Source organism: Sapajus apella, unplaced genomic scaffold (assembly GCF_009761245.1).
Source record: "Sapajus apella isolate SASKATOON/1434 unplaced genomic scaffold, GSC_monkey_1.0 scaffold44, whole genome shotgun sequence".
Lineage (NCBI taxonomy): Eukaryota > Metazoa > Chordata > Mammalia > Primates > Cebidae > Sapajus > Sapajus apella.
The window spans coordinates 18,180,814-18,194,056 of record NW_022436984.1 but is presented as its reverse complement, the minus strand read 5'-3'; the positions used below and the strand labels follow the sequence as shown (position 1 = coordinate 18,194,056).

General features: G+C 44.6%; 1 protein-coding gene across 1 annotated transcript in view; it reads right to left on the bottom strand.

Annotated features, from left to right (window-relative positions):
- CAMKMT (calmodulin-lysine N-methyltransferase) overlaps positions 1 to 13,243 on the bottom strand; it is a 403,007-nt gene that overhangs the window by 6,787 nt on the left and 382,977 nt on the right. The window contains exon 9 of the mRNA XM_032239534.1: positions 10,953 to 11,016. Coding sequence (XP_032095425.1) covers positions 10,953 to 11,016 — 64 coding nt within the window. The remainder of the gene's footprint in view (positions 1 to 10,952; positions 11,017 to 13,243) is intronic.

The window sequence follows — 13,243 nt, the reverse complement described above, 5'->3', positions numbered from 1 at the left end:
CTTATAAAAAACAAAATGTGGTTGAAAGCTTGTGTTCAGAACTCTATGCATTGTCTCAGGTCCAACAGTTTAAGCCATTGACTAGATTTTAGAGTAACTGGTCCAGGGCAGTGCCATTCATCTTGTGACTCCTTGGCACCTGCCAACACTTCCCCAACACAGTCCCGGGATATGTGGCAACAGATGCTTACATCTGTTTATTGTGCCCTGAAAATTCATAGAAATCCTTCATAGAGACAAGTAACCACAATTCCTCTTGGAAAGTTTTCATATTTCAGTCCTGCCACTAGCCTTTTCTGTGACCACACTGTCAGAGGCAGGCTCCAGGATCTTGGTTTCCAACTTTATTGAATCCGTCATAATGGTCATCACTATAGCAAAGCAGTTCCTCATAGTATTCACACGATTGCTTTTCAAAGAAAGTGGTCTAATGAGGGTAAACAGGCTTTTCTAAATAATCCACACAATCTTATGTGATTGCTGCAGTGAGGAGAACGGGAGGACCTGAATAAAGTATGTACTGGATTCCAGGAGACCATCTGACATGAAACTTCACAATGACCATTTGATAACTATTGGATGCACATGCATTTTTCCTCCCTCTCATATGTGTACAGAACAGCCAAACTTCAGAATCTTCTTTTCTTTGTGTGTGTGTGTGTGTGTGTGTGTGTGTGTGTGTGTGTGTGGTGTGTGTGTGTGTGTGTTTTAAAATAAAGATGGCTATATGCTTCTGTTAATCTCAAGGTAACACTTCACCTCTGTGAAATGCCTCTTTAGGTTTTGAGGGTATCATGAAAATATATCTGAGTTTCCTTCTTTCTTTCTTTCTTTTCTTTTTTTTTTTTGAGATGAAGTTTTGCTCTTGTTGCCCAGGCTGGAGTGCAATGGCACGATCTCGGCTCACTGCAACCTCCATCTCCCAGGTTCAAGTGATTCTCCTGCCTCAGCCTACCAAGTAGCTGGGATTACAGGCATGCGCCACCATGCCTGGCTAATTTTGTATTTTTAGTAGAGACAGGGTTTCTCCATGTTGGTAAGGTTGGTCTCGAACACCCGACCTCAGGTGATCCACCCACTTCGGCCTCCCAAAGTGCTAGGATTACAGGTATGAGCCAACTCACCTGGCCCTGAGTTTCTTACGAAGGGTGGTCTGGAACTCCTGACTTCAGGAGATCCACCTGCCTTGGCCTCCCAAAGTGCTGAGATTACAGGTGTGAGCCACGGCACCTGGCCTTCGTTTACTCTTTAAACCCCCTATGTGGTAGGTATTATCAACTCTGTCAGTGAATGATCAGAAGCCCCAGCACTGATGCTCTTTCCACTACACTACATGTCTCCTTATTAGTAACAGTGATGACAATAATAATGATAGCTACCACTGTGCTCCCTTTAATCCCCTCAGTGATCTTCTCAACAACCCTGTACAGTAGACATGGCATTTTACAGATGATTAAACATACAGTGAAGGGTTTGAAGACTATAAGGAGGAAATGTGGCAGAAAGGACTCTGGACTTAAGAGGAGTCTCCACCATTAAGCAGTTGTGTCATCTCAGGACAATCAGAAAACAATCACAGAACTTTTGAGCTAGAGGGAACCTTGGAGATAATGTAGTCTAATCTCTCCATTTCGTAGATAAGAACCTTAAGCCATCCTTGCTGATCCACTCGGTTTTCTCATCCATCAAATGGGAAGAACAAAGCCTGCCCTGCCTTTTCCCCCCAGCAAACTGTGAGGATCAAATGCAGTGATGAATGTGAAAATAATTAGAAAGATCACACTGATGTAAGATTAGAAAAATCCACACCACCGAACAGTGCTCTAAACATTCTAACAATTCTCTCTCCCTCTCCCCTTCGCCCTCACTTACCTGTAAGAAAATACATGGATACACTGTCCTGGGCATCAAGTGTGTTTTCATACTGTGTTTACATAGGCCTGTACACACTCAGGCACATAATTATAGCAGCACCAATCATGCCACTACACTTAAGGTTCTGTCAGCTTTTTCAATATTAATTGCTATTTTCAGGCAGTTTTCAAACTTAGCAGCAAAAATTCATTTTTATGTGAAACTAGATATAATACATGGTCTCAGCAGGAGAGCAAAAGTCTCCATTAGGAAAAAAACAGGGAATGCTGGTAGGTCATTTTAGTCATTTCTAAGAGCTGGTTGCCATTCTGGATTTTTGAATAATGGAAGCTGTTTTATTTAAAAGTCACCTGCAAAAGTTGTCTCACAGTAACCCTTGAAGAGTAGGTTTTTAACAGCTATTATCTAAGCTGCATCTCATAATGTGCATAAGAATACAGGTTTCCAGGTTGGGCTGATCCTTGCATTGACAAAGCAGTGCATCCCACATGTCTTGCTTGGGGTGAATTGTAAGGGCGGCAGCTAAGCACGTGACAGCACTCTCTGCCTAAACATCCCTTTCCCCCTTCAGCTCTCAGTCTACCTGTCCCTCCCTAACCACCCTGCCTAGAACGCAGTCCCTCGCTGGGCTCTATTTTTGTCCTTAGCACTTATCACCAGGGACACACATTGTATCCTTGTTTGTTATTGCCCTGTCTTCTCTGGCTCGAATGCATACTCCATGACAACAGGATCTTCCAATGTTTTATTCACTACATTTTCTCACTGCCTAGCACATAGTAAGCACTCAGGCAATATCTGATGAGACAATAAACTAAATCCAGAAGTTGAGTAATCTAAAAAATTTGAGACTTTGGGAATTCAAAAGCCATGTTCTACTGCTTACTCTTTTGCAAAGATTTTCCCAAGAAGCTTTGACAGAGTCAGCTGCTATGATGGGATTTCAGAGAGCAGCATTCTGTGCTCACAAGAGAGAGAGAGACTGGGCAGTAGTTTTAATTTCTAATTACTCATCAGGAGTTTTGTTTTCTTTTCCAGTTTGTTGAATACAGACACCTTTGAGATGTGGATTAATAGGATGGAAAATAGCCCATCATCCATTCATTCACTGAGCACTACTGAGTGGCAACATCTCCCCCTCCCCATAATGAATGGTTTTAGAAGACCCCAGTACCCCCAGGGGAGAGAACACGTCACAGGTGGACCTGTACGATCGGAGGAATATGCTTTACAATTTCAACTGCACAAATCAAAACAAGAAAAGGAATATGGATTTCAAATTAGCCCATCACTTTAGAAAAATTATTTTCAATTTGCCAAAGCATAACTTTCTAAGCATTCCATTGCAGAGCCACTTTAAACTCAGAATGAATACTCAGTTGATTGTAACACTTTGACTGATGAGCAGAAATTCGAGAGAATTCATTTATTCCTGGAGAGAAGAGGGAGAAGTTCCACTAAACCAGAGAGATACTGTTTACATTGTTAGCTCAGTTGTTATTCTGCTAGATTAATCTATACCTATATGTTAAACGGTGTGTACTTCTGGAAAAATAGGTATGCTTCAGATTTATTGTAAAAGGACTATGCTATACCAACAAAATGTATTAGGGGAGGGAGACCAAGACAGAGGAAGCAGTGTTCTCCACTTAGCTTATTCCTTTTTCATTTCCAAGCAACCAAACTAGTAAATACCAATTGCATGTTTAAGCTTACGCTTATTTTCTATTTCTTTGTTGTCATTTATAAAGACAAGGCCTTGTTATGCTGCCCAGGCTGCTCTCGAACTCCTGGCCTCAAATGATCCTCCCACCTTGGTCTCCCAAAGTGTTGGGATTACAGATGTGAGCCACTGTGCCCAGCCTATCTTTTTTTTTTTTTTTTTTTTTTTTTTACCTGTTTCTCAAATGCTGCCTTCTCCTGCTTCCTCTCCTGGCATCTCTCTTAGCTTCTCTCAGCCTCCTTTAGTAGTTTCTCTTCTCTGACCTGTCTTTTGTCAGTGCTCCTCAAGACTCTGCCTACTTTTTCATCACGTTGCATCTAATTCTAGGCAATTGTACTGATGTCCATGGCTTCAGCTATCACTTACATACCAATAACTCCCAAGTCTGTATCCACAGCTTTCACCATTGCCCAGGGCTCACATCTATATTTTCAGGTGCCTACTGCACGTGGATATTCTGAAAATACCTTTAATCCATTTTGTCCAAAATAAAACTCAATAATCTTGCCTGCTGACCCTTATCCTTCCCAGGGCAGTACCCATCAAACACAGCACATACATACACATACACTCAGACATGCACGCTGAGTACCTCTTAGGTACCAAGCACTTCTGTATCTGTCACTTTCAAAATAAAGCTGGAAACTTGGGAACCACAGCATTGCCCTTCAAGACCTTTCAATGCTACCCCCCGCTCCGCATTACTGTCACCTGCTGCAGGTGGTTCTCAAACTGTGTTCTGAATTGCTACAGAGGTGGCCTTGAGGGATAAGAGGAACACCAAGACAGAAGAAGTACCAGCCTCACATCTAGTTTAACTAGAGGTGCATCATTTTTATCTGTTTTGTGATTGGGGTGCTGGCTAAGAAGTTTTGACCAAAGTGTTCTGCCATTTAAACAGGGTTTGAAGACCTTGCCTTCGGTCCCACCTTCTTGGGATGGCAGGCAAAGCCCCTGTGACCTGCCCCATGCCTTTAATGCAGCTCTGTCGCGTGCCACTCCCTCATCCACTCCTTGGGCACTAGTCAGCCCACCCTCATCACAGCTCCCATCTGTTCTTTTATGTGTCCTGTGTCTGATGCTCCCCTTGGGTGGAATGCCTCCCTCACCTCCAGTTCTCTGTCTGCCTGGTTACTCTTACTCATCCCTCAGCACCCAGGTTAGACTCCCTGCCTTGGTGATGCCTTTGCTGACTTCTCTGGCCTCCACACTGTGACTCCTCCCCAGTTAGCCACCTCCACTGCCTGCCCCCAGGGGCTGCCCACACACCAGGTGCCAGTCACACACCACCAGTTGATCATCCCTTGCTTGTCTCTGGACTGTGAGCCCCTCAAGGGCAGGGTTAGGTCATATCTCACTCTATCCCCGGGGCCTGACGAAGTGACTGGCATCTGAGAGGCACTCAATAAATGTTTGCTAAATGCAACTCTCAGTGAATATCCATTCAATGTCCTCTTCTCCATTTTCAGGTCTTCACTAGCTCCTAAATGGATAATTCCAGGCGGATATTGGTCCACACTGGACCTCTGAGGAGCTTCATTGCTTTCAAGCTCTCCCTTACTCCAATTTACCCTTTAAGCTATGGGCAGAGCGATCTTTCTAGAAGGTATACCTGACCACACCACTGCTCAAAAACTTTCAATGGCTCTCTGTTACCCATACAGTAGAGCCTGGTCTCTCCATCCCAGTGTTCTTGGCTGTTCATAACTCTTTAACTTCATCTTCCTGCCCTTCCCTCAACCCTAAGCTCAAAACCACAGACACTCTTACACTCCAGCCAGAGCAACTTCTTGTTGATCCCAAAACACATCATGCTTTCTTTCTTTCCTTTCTTCTTACTCTACACACTCACAGTGCCCTTCTTACTCTTTAAGACCAAAGTCAGACACCACTGCCTCCAGGGAAACCTTCCTCAGGCAGTCACTCTCGATGTCTGGTTGGCTTGGCTCCCCTCCCTGTACCCACCATATTGCACTGTGGAATACATGAATTCCTGGGAGTTCACGTATTCATCTGTCCTGCTAAGCTATGAGATTCCCACAGTGCTCCTAGTTCATAGTCATTCTCCTAGCCTACATTCCTCAGCACATAGGAATGGCGTCAGTGCCAAGCAGATAGTAGTTGCTCAACAAATGTTTGTTGAATCAGGAGAGAGTATTTCTCCTTCCATTGAAGGCATAAAGCTGAAAGATTCACAAAACAAATAAAAATGGCACTGGGCTATATTTTGCACTGTCTGGTGTGTGTTACACCTCCACAACCAGACTGCAATGTCCTTGGAGGCAGAGACTCTGTCTCATGTCTTGGTATTCTCTGCTAAGCACACAGTACTGTAAGTGCTGAGCAGCATCTGGGTAGATATTAGAAAAGGACTTCTCATGGCTGGGCCCCTGCTCTGAGGGTCTTAAAACCATCTGAGGACTCTCTCTAAGCTACAACCCTTGTGTCTAAGGCAATCCTACAACCATAGGAGCTCATTTTTCACCAAGAACTGGTGAGGACTTGCTGGGTCTCTGACTCAGTAGGCAGATAAGAACCCAAGTGCCTTTCAGCACTATTTCAGTTCACTGTACTGATCCCACATACACAAGGCAATTTCCCTGAAATGAGCAAACAAAGAGGTTTATACAGCGGTGGGCAGAGATGTTAGATTTTTTCCAAAAAAAGATGAGAAAGTCTCTCAGCAAAAAGAACTTGGCTGGGCACAGTGGCTCATGCCTGTAATCCCAGCACTTTGGGAGGCCAAGGCAGGAGGACTGCTTGAGCCCAGGAGTTCAAGATCAGCCTGGGCAACATGAACACCCATATCTATAAAAAATACAAAAATTAGCCAGGCGTGGTGGTGCATGTCTATAGTCCTAGCTATCTGAGAGGCTGAGGCAGGAACATCACCTGAGTCCGGGAGTTCATGGCTGCAGTGAGCGGTGATGGTGCTACTGAACGCCAGCCTGGGTGACTGAGTGGGACCCTGTCCCCCTAAAAAAATTGCTTTTCTAATATGAGAGTTTATGACTTACATTTATAGGAAACCTTAGATATAGGCAGGACTCTGGGAATCTGGTGGTCAGTTAGGGCCAATTTCCGAAGAAGGTTAAGTGAATTCCACAGTGATATTTCTGGATTCTTGACAGTTGGTTAGCAGTGGTAACAAGCTGGATTACTGTCAATATTCTATCCTCTGGGCCTGGGGAAACTCATCCTGTCTGGTTGACTTGGCTCCCCTCCCTGTACCCAAAGCCATTTCAGAGGAATATTAGTAGATACCATTTGTTGGTTGTCATTCCTGGATGAAAGTTCAACTTGCAGGCTGCTGTGCCTGTATTTTAAATTACATTTGGGTCCTCTGATACTGGACACTGCTGTTGTCATGGACTTTAAGGAATACAATGACAGTGAGTCACTCTATCAATCATCGGCAACAAGAAGCCACTCACCAGAGGGAAAAGTGGGTGGGTGGGGGGCGGCTGGAGGGGCATTGCTTCTTGGAATGGGTAAAATGTGCCGATTTCATTCATTTTTCATACCTATTCTATTGTTTTCACCTATAAAGTTTGCTGGAGGGTCCCTTGTGGTTGAAGATAGTTCTGACAGGAGTTAACAATCTTTACAGTTTCTTTAGACCAGCAGGTTGAGGAAAGTCTCCATTTCAGGTGGTAACAAACATGCCCTGCTGAAATTTGGGGCCTGCTGTAATGACTTTTCAGGCACAGGTGCCTGTTTGGCTGAGGATCTAAGCTCAACCCGGGATCTGACATGACCCCTGGGCCAAGCGAGGAGCCCACCCTGGTGGCTACGCTCTCTTTGGGGCCCTGTTTCTCTTCATTCATAGCTTCCGTGTGGAAACTGAAAGGCAGAGAAACTCCCCCTTTCTGTTTTCTTTGCTTCTGGACCCTCTGACCGCAGACAACTGATTGGCTCAAGGTAGAAATCAACCATACTCCCCTAAATGGCAGAATTCATTTGTTCCCACAGCTTGACGCTTGAACCTTCAAGTTGCAGTTACTTCTCTCTTGTCAATGTAGAGCACTCTCCCCTGACTCGGTGGGGACTGTCTGTAGTAAAGTGTCACCTTCATCTAGGTAGACAATCCTCCTGGAACCAGTGCAGGGCCTGCTACAGGTGTTCAGGACACATGTGCAGGGGAGATGCAGCGTGCCAATTACGTGCAGAAATTCTCAAAGTCCAGGTCAAGAAAATCATGTCTCCCCCTGCCACTGGCATTTCTCCAGGAAAATGCTTGGAAGAAGGCCCCCATAGTCTGTATTTACCAGTCAAAGTAACCAGAGCTAACCTTGAATAGATACTCAGAGCCAATCATGTCCATTACAGTGCATCAGCTTTTTCACTCCCCATTTTACAGATGAGAAACTGAGGCTTCCAGACGTTAATTCCGTCAATGGCAGAGACCAGATATGAACCTAAGCTTTCTGCCTCCAGGGCCCACATACACCTTCTGTCTGTGAGGTGAATGTAGGATTTCAGAGCTCACAGAACTCTATTAGAGCACAGGTGAACTTCCTCATTTTCCTTCTTTGGGGAGAATGGAGTGAGAGACGATTCCAGAGCCTGTTAGTGCCACACTGGGCCTGGAACTCAGGTGTCCCATCAGTCAAGCCAGCGACCCCTGGACAAATGTCTCCTGTGGGTTAACCTCCATAAGCGGTAGAGCAATAAAAGAGGAGCAGCTCCCCTTAAGGAGCACCTCCTGTGAGCCAGGCACAGACCAACGATTTACATATGTAAATATTTCACACCAGCCCACAACGTGGGCATTAGTCCTGCCTTTTGACAGGTGAGGAAACTCAGGCGCAGAGAGGCCAGGTAGTTAATGTAGACTTGGGTTTTGTATGCAGATTTTTCTGATGCTTTCCACCCACTACACTATACCTTCAGAAACTGGGGCCACACTATGAACTTGAAGCATTTGCTGGAAGTGCACAGAGAACTTGCTGTATCTTGCACTGAATCATCAAGAACTCAGGATCCACCATGTAGCCCACCACGTAGTTTCTTTGTGGGCTTCTTGTGACAGCTTCGGCCTTTGGGCCACAAAACCACAGAGGAGTTGTCTGGGCTCAAGAGAACACTAAAACCAGCTCAACTGTAATGGAATAAAACCTTGACCATTTTCTTAGTCTTGGACTGTATACTCAGCAGGGGGAGGTCCTTCAGCAAACAGCCAGCCCTGAGAGCTAAGAAGAAAAGTCCAGTTTTCCCCTGGTTACCCCGTGCTCTGGACAGCCTCCTAGCCTACCAGCACAGGCTATGGGACTGTGCTGTCCATTGCCCAGCCCACATGACCCTTCTGTGGTCCATTTGGGTGGAGGCTCATGGAGGACAAGTGTCCACCTCACATAGGGATGTGGTTCCTGGGTGGTAATTTTGGTTAAGTCCATGTGCCATCTACAACTGGGATTCCCCTCTGACGGTGGGCTCCTGACACTTTAGAATAACTGGCAGCCCTGGGTATCAGCCATTTCAAGAGGGACCTAAGTGAGGCCCTCCCCTACTGCCATTTCTAATGCTACGGGTTAGTGTGAGCCCCTCTGACTTGGCCTCCCTGTTCCTCACATAGCAGGAGTAAGTGCACCTCCCCTAGGGCCCTGCCTCCCCCTTCTCTAGGCTAAGGGTATCAGCTGTCAGCAGGAGGGCTGCTGTCCTCGCTCAGAGGGGACTGCCGGGTGCAGCCACACTTCACACAAAGGGAGTGCGCTCAGGCTTTATTAGAGGGTGCAGAAGAGCTGCTAGATTCCAGTCCAGTCTGCGTTTAGGTCTATTCATAGCTTGGGCACTTTTCTATTGTAAATCACACGAATGATTTACAATAGATCCTAGGTAAATCATGCAAATTTGCTGTAAAATGGAGTATTTGCCACAAATAGGCTTTGAAGGGGCACTGGTGATGAGTGAAGCACTGTTTGTGCAGTGTGAGATCTAGGAGTCCTTGAAAGCATTATATTTATGTATGATACATTTTCATAGAAGCCTTCATATCCAAGAATCTTAGGCCATCCCTGAAAATCCTGGTCTTGCAAATGCTCACAAGAATCACCCAAAGCCAACAGGGGTCGGGGGATGGAGACACCCAAATTTCCTTCTTCTGTTCTCAACTTGGGCTGCCTACCCAACCAGGCAGGGGCCGTCAATAGCTTGGAACATGCCCCTTTCTTGCCTCAAGATCTTCTGCCCATTTCACAGGGGCAACTGAGGAGGCCAATTGAATGGTTACCACTTGAATGGACTGATTACCACTTAGGAGGCTATGGCTACTCCTTTGAGAGGCCTAGTTTAAGTTTCTGAGCTACATAGAGATAGCAGAATAAAAAGCAACAGTGTATGGCAAAGGATGATTATCAGATTCTCTGGGAACCTTCAATATGAAAAAGATATTTTTAAAAAAAGGTTAAAAGGTATTGGTCGGTAAGTCTCACTGAGTCAGAAGACTAGAGTGAGCCTTTCTGGAAAAATACTTTAGAAACAATACTTTAGAAACACACACACACTCTTCAGTGTTCTTAGATAAATATGCGTTCCTATCTTTGACTATATTAATACTGTTAACCTATTTTAAATTCCTATGGCACAGCAAGAGTCTTACATAGTTATAAGATTTTTTTTTTTTTAATGCATGAGCTTTAAACTCATTTTCTTACTTTAAATAGATGTATATTAACTCTCCATTTAGGCTGCAGGACCTCCTAGCTTAGTATAACAGTCCAACAAAATACAAGTGGATACAAACTCTGTAATTTACTCACAGGCATAAATGGATATATAAATGTAAAAATGTGCACAATATTTGATGCCATGGTTGGCTTCATTGTGACCTAATGTTTATAATACGTAAATAATGGCTTCCTTTTAAAGCATAGAACTATTAATATACAGATTCATCTGAAGTCCTTTTTCTTTAATATAAACAGAAATAAAAAGAAAAAAGTATTCTTTTGCAATAAATAAATACCCAATGACAAAGGCTGCCATTGAAGGAATTAAAATGACAGAAGTCAACAGAAAACTTTCAATATCATACTTGGACTTTAATATGAAGATATTGTCATCAAAGGAAAAGACTCAAGAAATTCTTTGATAAAAATAATCTCACACTATCTTTGAAGCGGTTGCATTTATTTTACTACCCACTGTGTTTCTTATCAGAAGGCCAAGGGTAAGAAGTTTCCTAGTTATGATTAGGAAAGAATCTAATAGATCAGAAGACCCAATTGAAGTTGGACATAATAAGTATTAAAGTATTACATGACATTAATCCTGCCATTCCATTACTCTCTCCATCTTTGTGCACAGACTAATTATCCTGTAGCCACTGTTCAGGAGAAAACAGAAACATACTTACCCTGGGCTGGAGTAATCTCTTTATTGCATCAACAAGGTTGGCTCTGTACTGGTCCAGAAACAGGCTGACATTGAGAAGAGAGCAGAATCCAGATTAAACTGGGTTTTCAAGTCTAATGATACTAATAGAGATAAGTACAAGGCTAATTACATGTTTACCCAACACTAAAAAAGAGAAATTGTTTCCTACCATTCAAGTGTCTCACTGGAGGGAGTGGGGGGAGGAGATATTGTGGTCAGTTGTCCAGCTGACAACTAAGTTGTCAGTATGCAAATGGGTCAGGACTCACACGTGACTGGGTCATGTGTGAATGTTACAGGGATAATTTCCAAACTCCTGTTTGGGGTAGCCATCTGGTTGAGATGGAGCACTCTGGGCACTTCCTGTCATTAGAGCCTAGTCTCCCTTTGACCTGGGCCCTCTGCCCACCAAGGGTGCTGTGTGGCTACCCTCAGACAAGCCACCAGCCCTATAATACCCAAACCATGACATATATCTCAAGGAGGTAATGAATTTTAGTGACTAGAAACAGCACTGAGGTTTGTTAGACTCAGCCTCTCTGACTTAGGAGTGAACAGCTGAAAAACAAAGAGCAGGCCCAGGCAAGACTTCACAGAGACCATGGCAACTTTGGATTTTCCTCTCTGGGCCTCTACATTGACTTTTTGTTTGTTTTTTTTCGTTTTCTTTCTTTGTTCTTTTTTTGAGACAGGGTTTTGCTCTGACATCCAGACTGAAGTGCAGTGATGTGATCACACATAATAGCTCACTGCAGCCTCAAACGCCAGGGCTCAAGCAATCCTCCCACCTCAGCCTCCCAAGTAGCTAGGACTACAGGTGTGTGCCACCATGTCCAGCTAGTTTTTTTTTTTTTTTTTAGAGACAGGGTCTCAATCTGTTGCCAGGGCTAGTTTTGAACTCTTGAACTACTGGGCTCAAGCAGTCTTCCTGCCTCAGCCTCCCAAAGTGCTGGGATTACAAGCACATGCCTGTGTACCCAGCCCATGTTAATGTTTTTATAGCTCACTTTGATTTTTCATTTTCCATCCCTTTAGCAAATTTCTGTCCAGGTAGCCCTGTCTGTCACCCCTTTGCTTGGGTCAGTCTGAATCTGTCCTCACCAGCTATTATCTTGGAAGCTTGGGACACAGTTTCCTTATCTGAACTTGCAGGTCCTAGACCTGAGTTTGGGTTGCTTGGCAGTAAGTAGCAAGTTACTTAATTCGGCCATACCTGATGCTATGGTCTGAATGCTTCCCCTAAAGTCACGTGTTGGAAACTTAATCCCCAATGCAACAGTATTGAGAGGTGGGGAGTTTGCCTCCTTTTTGCCCTTCTGCCTTCTGCTATGTGAGGACACGTGTTCCTCTTCTCCACAGGATGCAGCATTCTAGGTGTCATCTTGGCAGAAGAGACCAGATGCTCACCAGATGCCAAACCTGCCAGTGTCTTGATCTTGGATTTACCAGCCTCCAGAACTGTGAGAAGTAAATTTCTGTTCTTTATAAATTACCCAATTTGTGGTATTCTGTTATAGCAGCAGTAAATGGATAAAGATAGCTGGATGTTTATTAAAACCAAGGAAGGGATTCTGCGGGTGGGGCTGGGGTGGGGACAGGTGAAAGCATTTAGTGCTGAAGGCATGCACAACTGAATTAGCTGCCAAACGCCAGGGGAGCTGTCCAGCCTCTGCAGAAGGGCTCCTGGGCATTGCTAGAGCACTCTGCCAAGAGAAAGCAAAGCTGGTAGAGCCTGCCAATGACAGCTATTGGTAGGGACTTTTTTTTTTTTTTCCTGAACACCATATTGGGATATATGAGCTGATATTATGTTGGTGCAGCTTTTGCACCAACATAATAACTATGAACAGAGCTCCTAAGAACTGAGCTTAGAAAATACAGCTGAATCTTTGAAATCTGAACAGTCCTGGAATATCCAGGATTCCAAAACCAGGGGACCCCAATTGTATATACAGCACTGAAAGGCAGTGATACCGTTTGGATGTTTGTCCCCCCAAATTTCATGTTGAAATGTGATCCCCAATGTTGGCGGTGGGGTCTAGTGGGAGGTATTCGGTCATGGGGCGGATCTTTCATCCATGGGGCAGATCTACGTTGGTGAACTCCCCATGGGAATGAGCTCATGTGAGATCTGGTTGTTTGAAAGAGCCTCACTCATCTCTCTCGCTATCGCTCCCCCTCTCTCACCATGTGACCGCCTGCTTCCCCTGTGCCTTCTGCCATGAGGAAACTCCCTGAGGTCCTCACCAGAAGCAGATGCCAGCAACAGGC